This window comes from Podarcis melisellensis, assembly GCF_964234715.1.
Source record: "Podarcis melisellensis genome assembly, chromosome: 12".
Classification (NCBI taxonomy): domain Eukaryota; kingdom Metazoa; phylum Chordata; class Lepidosauria; order Squamata; family Lacertidae; genus Podarcis; species Podarcis melisellensis.
Genome location: NC_138544.1, coordinates 50,959,702 through 50,979,430, shown reverse-complemented (window position 1 = coordinate 50,979,430; position 19,729 = coordinate 50,959,702). Strand labels below are relative to the sequence as shown.

Here is a 19,729-nt window from a genome sequence, read left to right as displayed (position 1 = left end):
CGTTCAGGAGCTTCAAAAGCTTTCTTCTGCTTGAACATCACAGTGACTGATGCCAAAAGGTATTAGCACACTCAGGGATCCACAAAGTATTCGCATTTTGCGTAACAGAACCAATAGCTCGGCATTTGGCTAATCTACTTTTATTTACATACAATGCACTTGGAGCATTCTGACCTAGCTCCTTCCACTTTCTCATCAGACAGCAAAGAGAGAAAGAACAAAGGACAATAGTCCCACTTCACGGAACACAGTAACACAAACATCCTGGTTCCGTCACTTCCCACACTGTGGAATGAAAACATACACTGTCATGTGATAGACAACAAGCTCATGACTGCAATCACGGAGCAGGAATCCTTAACATCTTCTCATCACAAGGCATGTTAGAAAAAATGACTTCGGTTTTGCATACCACAGAGGCTGCCTGTTCACCACCACCACCATACATGCGGCATGTTCCATCCCAACCTCTATGGTCAGTTCATGTCATCTTCTTGATAGTTGGACAACAAATGAAGCAGGGCAACTCCACAGTGCCTTAAGGCTATGAGGAAAGATTCAGATGATGTTCAGTCATCAAATAACACAACTTGATTTTGCATCCTTGGCATATTAGTGAAAGTTACATTTTTTATCTGATAAGGCCAGCCCTTTTCAGTAGGCAACTGTAGGCAGTTGACTAGGATAGCTACTCAAAATAGGTGTGTACAAGATTCCCTGCCCTCCATCACTTAAAGGCTAGTCAGCTTTGTGTTTAGTTAATTAAAATCTCATTTGTTTCGGAGCTCCCCTTTGTCTTTGGGTATTTCCATCCCACCATCCTTGACCATTATTCACTGCATCCAAGAAAAGCAGCTGCCAGAGGGAAAAGGGAAATTCCCTATCTAACAGTGTTTTGTAGTCCTCCTTGTGTTCAAAAAGATTTACTCGGAAATCCTTTGCAATCCAGTTCCTTCCCTTGGATTTGGTTCCAATAGCCCAAACCCTACTTATGAAATATTTTAATGTTTAGACTTTCCTTGCTGCCTTCCTTGACTTGCCATTCTCTGAAGACCAACATGCACTTAGATAGCTTGAATGAAAACTAAGTCTTTCTCAACATGCTTCTTTTGAAACAATAGTTGTTCTACAACTGCTAATTTTGCCCTCCCCAGGTGGGAAAGCACCTAGACGCAGCAGTCTAGAGACGAATATCACGGCAGTGCACTGCAACACAGCATGCCGTGCCCCTAAACAGGAGAACCAGAAGACCTACATACATCTTCGACTCCTTTGACCTAATCCATCCAAGTCGGCCCTCAATGTATTTTTAGTCAAAACCTTGAACCATTGTTCTGCACATCCTTGCAACTTAAGCGAACACCAGGTATCCCATTAATTATGGCAGCAGGCTGCTATTAGGAAATGGCACTGCTAAAGCTATGCGTAGGTGGGGTTGATTAGACAGACTTGAATCAAGGGAAGGTACATTTCCCTCCATCCCCGCTGATTGCAACTCTTTTGCAGCGTGGAGAGGGAAGCTTTTCCTGTGCACTTATGGGAGGAGCCCATTCAAAAATAACATGGCAAAAGATTGCTGCTTGTCTCCCCAGCAGAGTCAAAGCCCCTACAGAGCACTTTCTCATATATTATATTGTGTGTGCGCGCGCTCTCTCTCTCATGTACAGTCATTGCTAGGCAACACACATTGCCACAGGAAGAATGATCAGACCAGGCAACTTGTTTAAATACAGCTGAACAGCTGATGATTCTATTTGCTATGTGATGGCTAAATGGAATCGACCAGTTCTGAAGCAGTATGCTGCTAAACACCAGCTGTGAGGGAAGAGGCAAGAGTGAGGAGATGGGGAAAGAGCTCTTGTGATTGGATCCTGCTTGAGGATTGCCTACAGGCATCTGGGTGGCCGCTGCGAGAACAGGATGCTGGACTAGGTTGGCCCGATCCTGCAGGTTCTTCTTATGTTCTTAAGGGAGTGTCCATGCCTCGCTTGAGGGTCTCCTGGGGGCATCTGGTTGGGTTGGCCACTGCAGGGAAAGAGGAAGCGATCCTAGATGGACATTCATCCTGATCCATGATGGTTCTTCTTAGGCTCCTAGCTACTGAGAGCTGGTGTGGTGTAATGGCAGACACTGACCTGTCAGTTAGGAAGTTCCCCCAGTTTGAATCTCACATCAGCCATGAACTAACTCAGTGGCCGTGGACAGTCCAGTCTCTCGGTCTAATATGCAAAAAGGGAAACAATAATACTGGCTTATAGTGCTGTTGCGAAGACTGCAGTTTGAGGATTGGTGTGAAGCCCACTCAACACTTGAAAGCGCTGTACTATTATTGGGAGTGCAAGTGGGACCCTGCAACAAAATGGGGTGTGTATGCATGTGGCTGTGGAGGAAACTTCAAACATCTCTCTTCTCAGGCAGGGGGCTGCCCAGAGTGTGTGAATGGTCAGACAAGTGGCTGGTTCCAACTCCCATCTGCAAGAACAGGGGATCTTTCTGCCTGCCTTGCAAGGTTCTTGGATTCTAGGCACTGGTGCAAAGACTTTCTCTGCCTCCCCTCCAGCTCTGGCCCCATGCTTACCTTCTGGAGGGAGACAGCAAGGCGACACCTGTTGGATGACTGCTGGTGCCTAACTAGGCCACGAGGAGGACGATGGATAGATATACAGGTAATTGCCTCTTTGTTTTAGACTTAAGGTGTGAGAATTTTAGTTCGTGGTGATGACAAGTCTCTTTTCCAACAGCTACGCTTCATCAGTTTCGGGGCAGAAATAGTATCACTGTCATGAAGGCACGAGGTGTAACAAGTTGTGTATGTAAATAACACTCCCAAATTGAGCTTGACCAGGTTCTCTGTATGCAGCTGCCTGCAAGGTGTCTGACGAGGCTCCAAGCAGACAAGACCAAGTACTGGGGCACATGAGTGCTGTTGTTGTGCTCAAGTCCTGCCCTCAAACTTCCCACTGAGGCATCTGGTTGGCTACAGTGGGAAAAATGCTGGTCTAGGTAAGCCTTTGGTTCTGATCCAGCAAAGCTCTCCTTCAAGGCAGAGCGAAAGAATGGTCTAGTTTAGGACAAATTCCCTCTGTGGGTGCTTCCAGACAATGTGCTTGTCAAGCAATTGTCCAGATTTCATTGCAAGGAGATGACATTGGCTATTCCCTCTGATTTTTTTTATGGGGAGGCTAGACGACATTACATCAAAGCAAGTATTGCCCCCCACACTTTCCCCATCACTTTCCTTATGGCAAAAAATCTGCCAGTATGCGATTGAATCCCAGTGGAAAATAGCACCAGTCTGGTAGCACCCTGTAGGCTCCCAATGAAATCACCAGGGGTGGAAACTAGGCCCTGCCTATCAGCGTTATGCCTGGACTCCAGGGTAACAGTGGTAGTACAGAGAACAACAGAGGAAGTGCCCCTCAATAGATGAAACAGAAGAAAGAGATGGTGCTACAATAATCAGAGAAGAAGGACACATTCATTCACCCTTGTATTCCATTGCAAAACCCCCAGCACAAGGGTGCCAAAGTCTCTGTGGAAGACTCCAACTCTCACTGTTAAAATAGGCAAAGGACTCCCACAGGAATTCTAAAAAATACCCACATGGAACTAATTGTGTGGATTGTTTTTTTAACATAACAAAGACACACACCGTCACTTACAGTCAAGCCTCTGGGTATTCCCATCTGAACAGGATTGTTGCAGAAATGTGGGGTGCTGCGCCTGTCACATAATGTGATAGACGGAGAATTTCAAGATTCCCTTTCGAGAAATTTAAAAAAAACTCTCTCACACAACTATACATGCCAGTTCTCAAGTTTATGCCCATGGAAACTAGTTTTAAAACATGCAATGAGCCTCTTGTGCAAGAGCAGAAAGCAGAACATGCTTTTTAGCAGTGCTCAGGGTGGCTGGGCAGGGATTCACTGTCCAGCATGTTTCCTTGGCTTCCAAAGCAAGTATGAACACTAATAAATTGCAGTTTCTGGGAGCTTGTAAACAGGGATGTTTGTGAAGGTGTTTTGAGGGGGAGGCCCAGCAAGCTGTGTCACAGTATACGTAGAACCAAGAGACATGGACAGTGATGGAGCTGTTGCAGGAGCTGTGTCATGTTTGTCTCCCTGCCTGAGAATGTGAGAAACTACACCTATAGCAAGTACAAACTGGTCGCCTTGCTAGAAGAGAAGATAAATCAACTCAAGGTCCACCTATCCACGCTTTGAGCTATCAAGCAAGATGAGGAATTTCTCCATAGAGCAGAGCAAGTTGAAAATATCTGAGATACTCCCTGGAAAAGTGAAGTTATCTCATGTGTTCTGCTATTGCGTGCTGTACTTCTGTCCATGTCTGGATTTTTCTATTGCTTTTATTTTATTGGCATTATATCATATCCATTTCTGAGTGTTTATCAGCACAAACCATATACAATGTGGAATAATTTGGCCTACAAAGCCATTTCCTCCAGGTCACACATCCGTCATATATGACACTCGTGAGTAGGGTAGGAAAAGGCACAGCTCCCTGCCAAAAACAGGGTTTGGGTGTGTGTGCAAAGATATTTTCCATTGCCCACACTGTTTGATTTCAAACCCTGCTTGCAGGCAAATGAAAATGCTTCATCTGATGTCATTGTGACATCAGATGACTGGCCCATGGGGAGCTGAGGAAGGACAAGATCCAGCCTACTGGCCAGATCCAGATTCCCATCCCTTTTTTACGTGACTTCTCAGAAGTAAATCCCACTAAGTTCAGGGAGGCTCACTTTCAGGTTAATTGGGCAAAGGATTGCAGCCTCAATGTCATATTCTCAGCTGCCCTGAGCATTTTCTTTCACATGTAAAGGCAGGATATGAATAAATAAATGCCCTCAGCCACCTGATTCCTGATCTCTTCACTGTCTCCACCCAGGCTCCTTAATGCCCCTGACGCCCAGAACTGCCTCCCAGAATGACGATGCAGAGCCAACTCTTATAGAATCATAGAGTTGGAAGAGACCACAAGGGCCATCGAGTCCAACCCCCTGCCAAGCAGGAAACACCATCAGAGCACTCCTGACATATGGTTGTCAAGCCTCTGCTTGTTGTTGTTTAGTCGTTTAGTCGTGTCCGACTCTTCGTGACCCCATGGACCAGAGAACGCCAGGCACCTCTGTCCTCCACTGCCTCCCGCAGTTTGGTCAAAGACCTCTGCTTAAAGACCTCCAAAGAAGGAGACTCCACCACACTCCTTGGCAGCAAATTCCACTGTCGAACAGCTCTTCTCCACACCCTTCACAATTCTCCCCCAAACCCCAACAGTTCCAATCAATGAGCACAGCAAATTTAAAAACAAACAAAACAGTTGCTATCTTTCAGAAGGCATTTCTCACCAGCTGGGGAACTAGAGCTTGGTATCAAAATAGTTTGCTGCCTGAGACAGTGGCATTACTTTCACGCAGTTGACGTTCCATTATGTTTTTGTGGAGAAGCGGTGATTAAGAAACCAGGAGGCATTTGTATAACCCTGCACCGCTCAGCTGCTCTGTGAAATTCATGCGAGGGCAACGGGAGAATGTGGCACAAACCAAGTGGTAAACAAGGCACAGTGCAGGGGAGAAGCTATTCACAGGAGCAATGGGGGCACATTTCCTCACGCTATCACATACTGGCTGTGTAAATGTACTCTTGTAAGTGCTCTCAATCGTTTTAGGCTTTCACTTTCTTCTGCTGCTCTCATGTGGATCAAAGGATGCTGCAGGAACATTGGGGACCAGTGGTGCTGGGGTAACGTCTGGTTGGCATCCATCCATCTCAGGAGAAAATGGAAGAGTGCGCCTTCAGTGGTGAAGTGAAATTGCTGGAGAGTTACAGCGCCTGCTGTGGCTATAGGGACTGGTGCAGGAGAGACATGTTTCGTTGCAATTGTTGAAGGTTGCCAGCAGAAACTTCTGACAAATGTAGAAACAAAATGGCAAGGCTTGCCTTCTGATTTTTGCAGCTTCTGAAATTGCACTTTAGTACCATTAATGAAACATGCAGACCCTGAATGGGTGCCTTGACAAAGATGTACTGCCTTTTTGTACACTTATCAAAAAGCTGGAATTATCTGACATGTCAGGGTGTTCCTCCCACACACCCATGTTTATTTTTATGGCTTGCTCTTATACAGAGCTACCAGTTGTTTCCCATCCAAAGGACTGATCACATCCATAGCTTAGCTTCAACTTTGTTGCTGTCATCAGGTACTCCCAGACTATTCACTGGCCCTAAGATGGTGTCCTTGTTTTAAAAAAGCAATGAAAAGGTGCCAAATACAGAGCCACTATAATTATAATCTGGCAGGCATTTCTGTGGCACCTTGGCAAAAGACCTCTTTTCATCTCTGTAGCTCCACAAGTCTCTTCTTTTCAGAAAACTACATTTATTTGCTTGATCTGGGTTTTCTGTAACCAAGAGCATTTTGGTTTAACGTTAATATCAGCTGCAAAAGGGATTTAAGGTGCCCCGCCCTGTTGGAAGCTTAAGACTCCAGAAGATCAGCCTTGTGATTATGAAGAAACAATGGCAGGATAAATATGGAAAATCATGTTTCAACTCTTATCTAATTACTAGAACTGACTGTTTTCCCCATTACAAAATTCCGCTGATTGACGGAAGTGCAGAGGGGAAGCTGTAGGTTTTCTTGTGTGTGTGCCGCATGCCTGTCCACATTGCATGTGCTGCTGTGAGTATAGTGCAATGCACACTTTGACTACACTCACTTTCACTTTGAGAATAAAAATGTCAGCCGCCCGTGTTCTAATAAAAAGCAGTTCCATGCTTTCCTATGCTTGTTTGCTGGAGATTGTGTTGCTCCCTTGCTCTTTCTGGAGGAAACCCAAGTCCTTTATCATCTGAGAGCAACCTGTGTTATTATTGTTAGGCAGTATTATTAAGAACGATACAAGGAAGTGTTCTTTCTGTGACTTCAAGTCATTGAAGTTTGATTGTGAATTTTTTAATATCAAGGTAAGGCAGCCCCAGCAACATTTGCTGACTTTAATGAAGTGTTCCATGTTTGAACAGTCCAGCTTGCCTCCTTATGTATCAGGATGAGATGGAAGAATTGTATTTTAAGGAAGGAAATTTAAATGGTCATGAAACAATACCATGTATGACCCTTACTCCTCCTAATTTGAAGTTCTAGCTTAGACAAATCCTTTTTTATTTCTCTTGTGCAATTTTTTATGGAATGGCGATAACAATTAGCATCCTCCTTCTGTAAAGTTTATCCATATATTTAACATGAAAAACACTAAGTGCCACTTATTGTACAATTTTAGCTAGATTAGATTGTGGTTCCTTTGTTAAATCTGGACCCTTTCTCTTCATATACCAGACAAGAGTGGAAAATTTATACAAAGAAGGAAAATGTAGGCATGAAATGTAGGATTTGTAATTGGGTTATACTACTAAATAGTACTGGCATGTCAGTCAATTGACCACATATCATCAGCTGATAGCCAAAATTATCTGATCAGTCATATTGTTTAAAATATAAGGATCCCACTGTGTTGGCAGCTTATCATTTTTTATTCCATTATGGTGTCATTTGTTAGCAAGGGCAACAGCAAGGCTACTTGCACTCTAGCCCTATCACAGACAGGGGCAAACCTAGCAATGTAGCAAAGCTTCTCTTACTGGCAACCTAAAATTATAGCAGGCTGTGTCCAAACACAAGCAGAGAAACACAAGCAGCCATTGGTGACAAAGGTCACTGCCCAGAATTCAATCTTGCCTGTTATAGGAATCAAGGAGGAGGACCCTGTCAGTAGGAACTGGCTGTTTCCTCTATAAAGTTCTTGCGAGCATTTGGACTGCGATCTTAGCTGTCAAAAGAACCAGAGATGCTGGTTGAAGTAAAACACATAACATTTTTCTCTAAGAAGGCTTTCCCCTGCAGTGCGTAGAATAAAACCAAGAATCAAAATCTTGGGGAAACATTTATTAAAAACTTGCTTGGGAACTGGCCCCCATCCCCCGGTTCTTGAATTGTCAGTTTATACAAATAGTCACTTACAAATGAATTTGTTCTCAAGAGGCATTTCTAGAGATTTAGATGAATGAAAACAAAGAAAAGGCTAAAAAAAAATACAGCTGGCAAAGAATTATATAAATAATATAATACCATTTCTACAGCATCCTGTTAGAAAAGGAAAGTTAGGAGAGGTCTACTTATATTCCCAAGATGACCATTTTCTATTTTTCTTGTATTCCAGAAAAGATTCAGAATAAAACTTACAACTGATGATGGATTTAGTAAAGGGCACAAACGAGTGACCTTAAGTCTCACTGCCAACCTGTGCCACAGGAGGTCTTTTAATTTCTCAGCAAAGTGCTGCACTTTCAGCATAGGCACACAACCAATGGGGAGGCTTGTCCAAGTTTTCTTCTTGTCCAAGTAGTAGCAGAGTCTCTGTACAACAGTTCCTTATATTAACCAGATCTCCCTTCTCTAGCTTCCATTGACTTTTGCATTGCTAATTCCTCCTCCTTCTTTTTATAAACCTTTAAGAGATATTCATCGGGCTCAATTCCCTTTTCCTGTAATTCAGACATGATCTTTCTCAACCTTTCCAGGGTCCTTGCACTCTGCAACTTCCGAGTGGTGATGTACAGAGTGAACTCTTCCAAACTCATCAGCTTGCAAGTATCAACCTCACAGATATTTCTAACGTCTTTAGTTTTATTCACCTGTGGGAAGAAAACAAGGCCTGACATTCTCTCCAGGTCTTCAATACTAACTTGGAATTCCGGCAGCTGGTGGTCAAAGCCAATAGCATCATTGGGTACCACGAAGGCCCCAAGTACCAAAGGATCTGTCGATGTTTCACTTCTTCGGGCCAGAATCACTTTGTAAAGATGCGAGGGTACAGCCACATCATCTTTTCCAATTACCTATCAGCAGAGCAGAGAGATTATATCACTCAAACTCATCAGAAAGGAGGCCATAATCCTCCCATATCTAGAACTAAAATTTTCTACATAATGTGCAGCTGCCAAACAGATTAAAAGGAACACCATACTGAAGACTCCACTACCCCAATATCAAACCAGCTGCAGTTCTCTCATGTAGAGCTGCCAAAATAAACTCAAGCTGATAATTGACAATGTTCCCATTCATGAAATACATAAATGAAATATGGTAAAAGGAAAACGTGATGACTACCTTCTATAGTTTAAAAACCAAAGACAAAGCCCATGGAATATGTGAATAGTACAAGAGGCAATCAATATAACAGATTATTATAACAATGATATTGAAGTAATAGTACATAAGAATTTATTTGAAATGGTCTCCAATTGTAACACATGGAAATTAGGCACAATATAGCCAAAAAAGCACTAAAAAGACCAAAAATATAAATTTCCTAGTGAAGAAGAATCCATTACAGAGTTCTTGGTGAGATCTCTTAAAAGTCTTGGAAGGAGACAAGAACAGATTTTGGAGAAGGACAGTAAAAAGCATCATAAATTCTCTGTGAAAGCATGTCTACTTTACACACAATCTGGTTAAATAGCAATGACCCTGCCTTCTTTTATGGTATCCTGGGAACAGATTAGCAGTCTCAATTATAAAGAACAAGAGGGACAAGTGACAAAATGTAGAGTTTTCAGTTCAGGGCCATCACCTTTTCCAAGATACTGTATTCCCTTTCCTTCTCCCCTGTCCTCCATTTCCCATAGCCTAACATACGTCCCACACAACAGCCAGTCAGCATTTCGTGATCATTAAGCATGCTTTTTATTTTTACTTTATTTATACTTATGCATCATACAAACACTAAATAAAACAAGCAAATAATACCAAAACAGAAAAAATGCAAAGCCAGAAATACAAAAATACAAACATAATGACATACACATAGATCACTGAGCATGTTCAGTCTTCTTTGGGCTGTTTTTTTAAGGGGTGTGTGTCTCCCCTCCCTTTTTCTGGACTTCTGCAAACCTTGAGGTTCCCCTGAGTCTGCTGATACCTCACTCTTGTGCATGGACATAGAAATTTTGGCTAAACAGGTATCAGCTCTCAGAGAATGTTTGCTATTAGTATAAATGATTCTTTGATCTTCTGGAAAGCTGACGAGTCTACTGTAGTTGGTTTTAAGGGAGCCATGACAATGAAACCAGTTTAAAACTGGCTTATAGTGGTACTGCCAAGCTTGGGGAAAACATTTTATCAGGACGGTTAAACAGATGCTGTATAAATCAACAATGATGTTTGTTTTCCCCCACAGATTGTTTCAGAACACTGATTGCAAAAAATTCCTCTTGTACCCTATACAACTGATTTGCCATTAAACTGATCAAAATGAAGAGGTGCTAAATTTGCTGTGATTGCAGGAAAAGAAAATATTTACCAAAGATGGATGTCTTTCATTTATAACACACACAAGTTGTTTTCCAGGTCATAGCTGATTACTTAAAAACAAAATGGTTTTAGTATCAGTATGTCAGACGTAGGACCAACACACTCTGCTTCACATGCTATATAATATAGTCACATATATGAGAGCAGGTTTTCACCCAATTTATGGAACTTTTTTCACAACATGAAGACAGGACTGCATTTCTATTTGAAAGCTACTCTGGGAGTAAAAATGCTTTAAATAGGCACATAAAAGCACACTGGAGCATGTATGCACAAATCTGAGGATAGAGCAAGGCCTGGAAAAAAAACAAAAAACTGTGACTAGGGGCTCCATGTTGAAAGTATGAAGTATATATTTGTGCAATATCGACCATCTCAGATGCTACAATCAGCGGTATCATCATCATGTTGGTGGTATCATCACTGAGGGCTGCCCAGCTGGCACTGAACTGTGACAAGGTCTTTTCAGTGATAGCTCTCTGTTTGTGGAATGCTCCCCTAGTGAGGTGTGTCTGTCTCCCTCATTACTGTATTGACTTTCAGAAGCAATTTGAAAATATTCCTGTTTATCTAGGCATTTGATGGCTGAAAGGAACTATTCCTGGCAACCTTGAGATCTCTGGTTGAGATAATGGTTTTATTAACAGTTTTTAGAATATTTTTAATATTCCAGTACTGATGTGTTTGCTGCCTTGGGCTCTTTTGGAAGGAAGGGCGGGACATACATACATACATACATACATACATACATACATACATACATTTATATAAATGTATTTTTAAAAATAAATAAATGGAAAGGGTGATATATGCTGGGAGGGAAGAAGAACATTGGCAGTGGAGGATCATCCCCCTGCTCAGTTGGAAGGATACGCTTGTTAAAAATTCAGGAATTCTCAAACTGATCTTCCTCCTCTTTCATTCCATTCCATGTAGCAAGTCTTGAGTCACACACATACACACACAGCACTCAGCTATGTACATATACAGTGGTACCTCGGGTTAAGAACTTAATTCATTCTGGAGGTCTCTGCATGTAGGACCCGCTCGCCCATGAGGCGGAGTCAAGCAGCCTGCCTTGGGTGGTGATATCTTGCGTGGAAGTGCCCCCGCAGGTGCTCCACCCACCACAGTTGGAGTTGTGCAACTACTGCTGCAATTTCCAGCGAGATCTCATGAGATCTCTCCGGAAGCCGTTGCTGTGTGACCCCAGGAAGTGAGGCTTGGGGCGGGGGGCAGCATAGCACAGCACCTTCCTGTTTTGCCTCCAGTGGTGAAATGGAATGCGCTACCTCTGCCTTCATGCACAGAGCTCTGACATCCACAAGGATCTATCAGGGCCTCTGGAGCACAACAAAGTGTTTAAAGACTGTGTACTTTTATGTGATCAGCTATGGTAGTGCATTCTTATTTGTAATGGGAGGTAGCAGTATCTTGCACAGAAGCAGCGAAAATACCAATCAACTGACAGAGCAACAAGAAGAACAAGAGACTAACTCCCACCACGTGAACGGCACGGCAAAAGACTTTTATGATTATAGTGCATTTTTGAGACAGGTAATGTGCATCGTTCCACATGATTGCTCAGCCCAAGCAAGCTGAAAAAATATCAGCATGTTCATAAGCTATGTCTTTGTAGTTTTGAAAGTAATGTCTTCATTCTGGGAAGCGGTTCAAGCATGGGACTCTGGATATTTTATGCCCGAGTGCCACCTAGTGGCTTTTTAGATGTAGGTGCTCTACTCAAGAGCTTGCACATCAATTTCCATAATTTAGATCCGACACACATTTCTCTCGCTGCTTGACTGAGACAGACAGAGAGCAGATGCCCTTATGGTAAGTGAACAGAAAGCATCTGAAAACTATTCATGCGCACATGTCTTCTTTGATTTGTGATCATCTATTCACATACAAGGGATGATGAGAGAGTCACCATTTGCATCTTCTGTTGCTACAGCGACACAGACTGGCCAAAGAACAGCAGTGGCCTTTTTACAGTGTCAAAGACTTGCTGTGATTTAAATGCTAGCACAAATAAAAACAAACTACAGTATTACATTGTGGAATTTGGTCCCCCCATCATGCTAACTAATTTACTGTTTCATTTGTACGATTTGTATCCAGCCTTTCATCATAAAATGACAGGTCACAAAATACAAAAAACAAACAAACATAAAAACAGTCTTTAAAAATAATAAAACTTAAAAAATATGGAATCTGGTTTTGTATATAGATTATTGATTTTAAATCATTTTTATACAACCTTTCATTTTTTAAAAATACCCTCAAAGCATGACTCACACCTCACAGCGTAACTGAGGTGGTTTAGGAAGATACCATAGTTAATGGTATCACAAACCACTGAGACATCAAGCAAAAGCTACAAGGTCACACAGAACCTGTCCCTCTTCTGGGTCATCCATTAGGGCAACCAAGGCCCATTCCCTCCTGAAACTCGAATGGATCTAGAATGGGTCTAGATAATTGGTCTTCTTCCCACCTCAGAGTCCTGCAAATGGACTACTAAGTACCTTCCACAAAATGGGCACAGTAGCAACCAGATGGCGCTATCATTAGCACAAAGAGAGGATCCAAAACCACACAGCTCATAAGGAAATAGAGCAAGGCATTGCTTACGGGGTGGGGGGAAAATAAGTGGTTTAATTCACAATACAATCACAGTTACAGGACATGCTGCTGAACCTCTATCAATTTTGTTCTGCTAACTTACTATATATAGATTTGTTGACACCACTGGGTTAGTTTGGAAGACTTCAGTATTGTGGGAGACCATAGAGAGTGGCTTGCCACCACACTGTTCTGATTTTGCTGAGACTGGTATAAAAAGGAACAGCTAGCAGAGGCATACCTTTATGTCAGATCTATCTAACACAATTACCTCTACCCGAGTTGATTTAAGATAAGGTGACACCCAGGCTTTCAACAAAGTCTCTTTGCTAGTTGATTCCAGGATGGCATGTTTGCTCCATCAGTGAAGCTTTGTCCTGGGCTGACCAGAAATGCTCTCTCCTGAAGACAGGAGGGACCAGCCACACCAAATGTGTACAGTAAGCCACCATTGTTCAGTTATGATCATCTGTTGTAGTTAAAACCTTTTGGGACCAGCAACAAGATTTATTGCAACAGGACCTTGTGAGTGATTTATTCAAAGCTGGAAAAAATGAGCTGCTTTGTTGTTTTTGTCTATGCTTAACCCACATAAATGCCCCCAAATTCACCAGCCACTGCTAAATCATATTTTATGAGATGTGGCTGAGAAAACTGTATTTCTGTGGTTGAGAAAACTGTATTTTTGGGGCACTCACAGTGAGGGGTATTAGCCCCATCACCTGCTATTAGCATGTCAGGGCTTTGTTCCAACCTTAGTACTTGCTTTGCGGAAACGTCCCATTTTGCAGCCCACCCAAATAAAGCAGCTACAACAGGTAAATAAAGAGAGGGAGAATGCCAATCTGCTATGACAGGTAAGTGTGCAAAGCGAATGATTACAACACATGAAAAAAAGCAATGTGTCTGCATTTCACTACCAGTGTCAATTACTGAAAGTATACCTGGAACAATAGCCCAGTGTAATAGCTTCTCTCGTACTGCTGCAGAAATCTGGGTCTCATGACTTTGAATCGTTTGATGGTGTGTTTCAGCTGGAATATTGGTCAAAATTTCTAACTTTACTAGACACATACCACATTATTCATAGGACTGAATGTCAGGAACTATTGTCCCTTCTATTCTACCCTAGTAAAGGTAAAGGGACCCTGACCATTAGGTCCAGTCGCGGACGACTCTGGGGTTGCGGCGCTCAACTCACTTTATTGGCCGAGGGAGCCGGCGTACAGCTTTCCCGGTCATGTGGCCAGCATGACTAAGCCACTTCTGGCGAATCAGAGCAGCACACGGAAACACCGTTTACCTTCCCACCAGAGTGGTACCTATTTAACTACTTGCACTTTGACGTGCTTTCGAACTGCTAGGTGGGCAGGAGCAGGGACCAAACAACAGGAGCTCACCCCGTCGCAGGGATTTGAACCGCCGACCTTCTGATCGGCAAGTCCTAGGCCCTGTGGTTTAACCCACAGCGCCACCCACGTCCCTTTTCTATTCTACCCTACCTGGGAGCAAAATAAATTACCCCAAACAAACTGTGTTCACAATGGCTACTGCACAACCCTGAAACTGGCATCAGTAGATGACCTGACCCAAACCCAAATCTGAACTTCTTGTAGGTGTCACAAAAACATTTATTTGAACTTAGCATTTGGTGGTGGGAATAAATGCTGGCCATATGATGCAGTTTTCACATTCAAGGCATAATCCAAATAAAAGTTGGTGTGCAGTTAAGTAATTATAGTGAAATCCTATGCTAAGTCATGATTATGTTGAGGTATATGGGACATAGCTCAGTGATAGAGCATCTGCTTTGCATGCAAAAGGTCTCAGATTCAATTCCTGGCATCTCCAGGTAGGGCAAGGGAAGACTTAACCTCTGCAACCCTACCACTAGACAGCATAGACAAAACAAACAAACAAAAACAGCTAGATGGATCAATGGTATGACTCGGTATAAGGCAGCTTCCTGTGTTCTCAAGGAGATCAAAGCAATGTAAATGTGCTGGATTTCACCGTTAAGACCCATTTATTTCAATGGAATTTAGGCACTAACTATGATTGAAAACCAATTGAACAATCATCTGCCTTTGAAACTATTTATTGATTACATTTAGATAAATCAGCATATTACCCAAATGTCAATGTAAATGCTTTTTTTGAAATACCGAAAGTAAAATAACTTTTCATCGATCATAGAATCATAGAGTTGGAAGGAACCCATCTAGTCCATCTGCCTGCAATGCAGGAATATGCAGCTGTCCCATATGGGGATCAAACCTGCAACCTTGACATTATTTTAATATTTGATAAACAAAAACTACTTCTAATTGTCAGAAAGAAACACCACCTTTAACATCTTATTGCAATTTTCCAAACAAAATTAGTATTTAAAAAGCTAAACTAGTCTAAATTTGCTGTCCTATGAATTATAAGTGACCTTTGATTAATCAACTACAACTTTCATTGACTAATTTACCAATTAAACACTGTAGCCCTATTTACGGTATTCTTCACTTTTTAAATTGTAAGTGGTATCTCTGGGAGTATGTGAGCTAACATCACATCTTCCATTTACAAAATGTGGGTTTTGTATGGCACAAAACTAGCCTCATTTTTATGGGACAGAGAATACAAAGAACTCTCTAAAAGTATCAAGTTTTCCAATACAAAAACCCAAATGGGTCATAGAGGCAGGTAGTGTTTCATGCTGTCAGAGCTGCCTCTAGGTCCCAGCTCACAGAGGACCAACGCCAGCCGGTGGTAAAGTACAAAAGTCTTTATTGAAGTTCAGTTTCCATTTACAAGCCGCAGCGTGCAGCTCTACGTCTAGAACCTAGACCGGCGAAGCTCCGTCTGAGTCTCCGCCCCGTGTACACCAGTTTAAGACTCTAGCCTTACTCCACCTCTTCCGTTGTTCTTTCCTCCTCTGGGTCCTTCTGCCCCCCGGGGTCTCCTCCTTTCTGGACTCTTCTGACGCTGACCCCCCTGACTCTTGTCCCTCCTTCCGGCAGGCTTTAGGACCTGGTTCCCTATCCGGGCTACCTGCTGTGCCGCTCGCCTGTACATTTGAACTTGGCGCACGCACCCAGCCTCCAACCTTCCTCTCGACCGTTTCCGCGCTCTCCGATGGAGGCGTGGTCAATCCTGACTCATCTCCTCTCGCTGGTGGTGAGCAGCCTGATCCCGATACTTGGGACTCCTCCCCCCCACTGCGCTCTGGTGGGGAAGCTGGTCCTGATTTCCAACTGCTGCTCTCTGAGTCCCCTCTGGCCCCTTCTTCCTGGGGTGTCCCCCTAGGCACCCCCCTTGCCCTGGCCATAGGCGCCCCCTTCTGTGAATCTTCCGATTCGCTGGAGAGACTCTGGGAATCCCTCGGACCACTGTCATCACCTACGCTCCCCTCGGATTCCTCCCCCTCGCTCTCCATTTCCTCCCTCTCCTGTGCCTCAGCTCCTGAGCCCCTGACACATGCTTTCAGAAAATCACTGAAAAACCCACCACTTAAAACTTAGAAGAAAAATGCATTTTCACCCAGCCTTTCCCTTAAGTTGGTAATACGAAACATAACAGTAGAACTTTGCCTGCCAACTGTTCCCCAGATCAAGCGTTCTTTTAGCAACAGTACATACAGCTGTCATATAACCCTTCTCCAGCTATAGCAGAAAGTGACCTGAAGAAACTATTAGAGAAATAAAAAAGTAAAGGGACCCCTGACTATTAGGTCCAGTCATGACCGACTCTACACCTTTTTAAAAAAGATACTTGCTCTGTTGGCAACATAAACAGGCAGAGTCTAAGAAGAAATATATCAAGATCTTGGTGAGTCAGTGCCCTCTAGTGAGTGGGCAATGCAATGCCGCCACTGTAAACAAAATTAGTGGATATCACTGGACCTTTGCCTCAGAGATGGCAATTACCTGTGATTTCTGCAGGGTACGGTCAATAGAAATCAAATTTCATCAAGACTTAGCTGCCAGCACACATTATCCACCGCTGCACACTTCGCCTTGCATCAGAGGCAATGTTGTCAGATGCATTAAAACAACATCCACAGAAACTCTGTGTGCCCCAGTGACCCTTTCCTTCCCGAATGTACTTCAGAATCCTTGAAATCTTGGTGGAACTCTGTAGGCTCAGAAAAATAACCTTATTCCACCTCATCCACAAACTATGTTGTTCCGCTCCAGGCAAGGCTGCGCCACAAGAACTGCCATACCAAATCAGGCTAAAGAGCCATCTAGCCAAGTCCTCTGCCTCTAATGGCAGCCAGCCAGGAGCTTCGGGAGAGCTCACACACAGGATGGAGATAGCAATCCTTTGTAAGCCTACTACCCCTATGAGTGATCTAATCCATTTTTAAAGCTGCTGGTGCTACAGGCCATCAAAACATTCTGTGGCAGTGATGACCACCACAGATGTGGACATATCGCCACACTGGTCTGCCCTGAATCAAATTTTAGTCAAGTTCATTGGATGACCTTAGAATTGTAGCCTTTTAGAAACACATAAATCAGAGGAATTATCTTAACTTTCAAAGTGAGCCACAGACAACGTTATTGATACTCATTTTATAATCAGTTATCTAGGACCAGAATAACAAGAAGGTGGGGTCCAAAAATTCATTTAACTGCAATATAATTGTGCGGTGATTACTAGACACACTGTCCTTCTTGTTTCTTGCTTAATCAGCTATCTAAGACCAGAATAACGAGGTGGGGTCCAAAAATTCATTTAACTGTAATAAAACTGTGCAGTGATTTCTAGACACACTATCCTTCTTGTTTCAGAATAAGCCTGTGGCTTCCTTGGGCACAGCGTCTCCAATGAAGTGTTTGGTTTTCCCAAGCTGTTACTTGAGCGATGACACTGACCATTAAATATCTTCCTGAAGATAACATTATTCTAACAGATATCACCTCAGGCCTGGCCCGTTCACTCGAGCTTTATTATAAACATCCTTTACAGAAGGGAACTAACATTGGTGCTGGGCAGAATTCGCTTCTTCATTAGATTTATTTTTCTGGTTACAATTGTCTTAAAACAATATGAAGTCTCCACTACTCCATTACTCTCTGGATTACTGTTGTTATTGGCTGCTTTTTACTGCTTTTGTCCTTTTTACCCAGCTTTTCAATCTCAGAAGGCTCTATCAGGAGGAGACTTCAGGGAGCTCCAAGTTAACATGATCTGAAACCTAGACTCCAAAGGGGCTTCTACTTGATGTTACTTCAGTATTTACTCCCACTTTGGTCATATGTATTGAAATAGGAAAACCATGAAAGCCAATGAAATATAGAACCTCTCTCTTAACCTGGATATGATTGAATCCTTTTGTGTCCCCCTAAAAGGTGTAGACAGTACCACTTGGCAGCAACAAATGTATTGTGTCCTGCCTTCATTGTTTAAGGTAATTGTCCTTGAAATTAATGAGAAAATGATAACATATTCTTAGGAGATATTATTAGCATTCATATTAATTCTGCATCCCTCCTTCAGACATTGTTATTCTTTTGGAAGGATGTTTATCGTTCCAATCTTGTGTATTAAATAGAAAATCTGCCTACTGTGTCTATCACACTCTCTTGTTCCCCATCAGCATATAATTTATTTTTTTAAAGCATACAAAATTTCTTAGCAAAATTATGAGTTGGTGCTGTTAGTGATACACTTATTTATTTTCTCACAATGCTATAAAAGCTACTAGTAATACAGGGATGCTTTTTAAAAAAAAGTCATCCCAAGTGTACAGAATATTTGCAGAGAAAATGCCTGTAATTCTTGAGAAATCATAGAATTGTAGAGTCTGAAGGGTCCGCGAGGGTCATCTAGTCCTACCATCCACAATGCAGGAATCTCAGCTAAAGCATCCATGACAGATGGGCATTCAAACTCTGCTTAAAAACCTCCATGGAAGGAGAGTCCGCCACCTCCCGAGGAAGTCTGTTCCACTGTCGAACAGCTCTTACTATCAGAAAATTCTTGTTTAGTCAGAATCTCCTTTCTTCTAACTAGAATCTATCTTCTAAACTCTTTCTTAGAAAAAATTATATTAAGTTCTTCTGAAAAACCCTCAGTGAAAACAGCTGGTCAAAGTTCTTTAAAAACAACTGTTTATGACAGACAGACAGGAAAAAAAATCTTTTTTTAATTAAAAAAACCCCTTGTCATTAAAACTCAATTAAAAATATTTGATAAAAGCCCACAACTGCTTGCCAAGGCTGGCGGGGGAAGGGTTTGTCCCCAGTGTTGTACTCAAATCTTTTTCAGATCAATAATTAGTAAAGTATGATTCCCCAGCATCCCGAGAAATCCATCAGAGAAGCATAATTGTTCAAAATGTAGATGATCTGACCTTCCTCAGAATGAAAAATCCTGAGGTTTCATACAGGAGGTTTGGTAAGACCCATTATCCACATGCTATTCACATTTTTAAAATAAAGTGAACAGAATAATTCAACATCATTAACAGTGAAAGGCAAACATAACTGAATAGCTATAATTGAATAACAAGGCAGACATTAATTAATGTGTATGCTTAATCAGCCAATTCCACAAGCCATTTAGATTTAAGGCTTTGTAGTTGGAAAATCCCCTCCTAAAGTGTAAGGGCAGTTCTGTAAGAGAATGACCTGCCTAGAGGGCTTGTATAAATTCCCTTCTTTATTTGGCTTGTTTCATCCACTTTAAATCAGTTGGGGAAGGCAATCCAGGG

The 19,729-nt window shown here is 42.4% G+C and overlaps 1 protein-coding gene across 3 annotated transcripts in view; it reads right to left on the bottom strand.

Moving 5' to 3' along the window:
- Window positions 1-7,947: 7,947 nt before the first annotated feature.
- The window catches only part of EXOG (exo/endonuclease G), a 222,356-nt gene continuing 210,574 nt past the window's right edge, over window positions 7,948-19,729 (bottom strand). For all 3 annotated transcript variants that reach the window (XM_081882630.1, XM_081882629.1, XM_081882628.1), the window contains one exon: window positions 7,948-8,915. In XM_081882630.1, coding sequence (XP_081738756.1) covers window positions 8,454-8,915 — 462 coding nt within the window. In that variant the 3' untranslated portion in view covers window positions 7,948-8,453. The remainder of the gene's footprint in view (window positions 8,916-19,729) is intronic.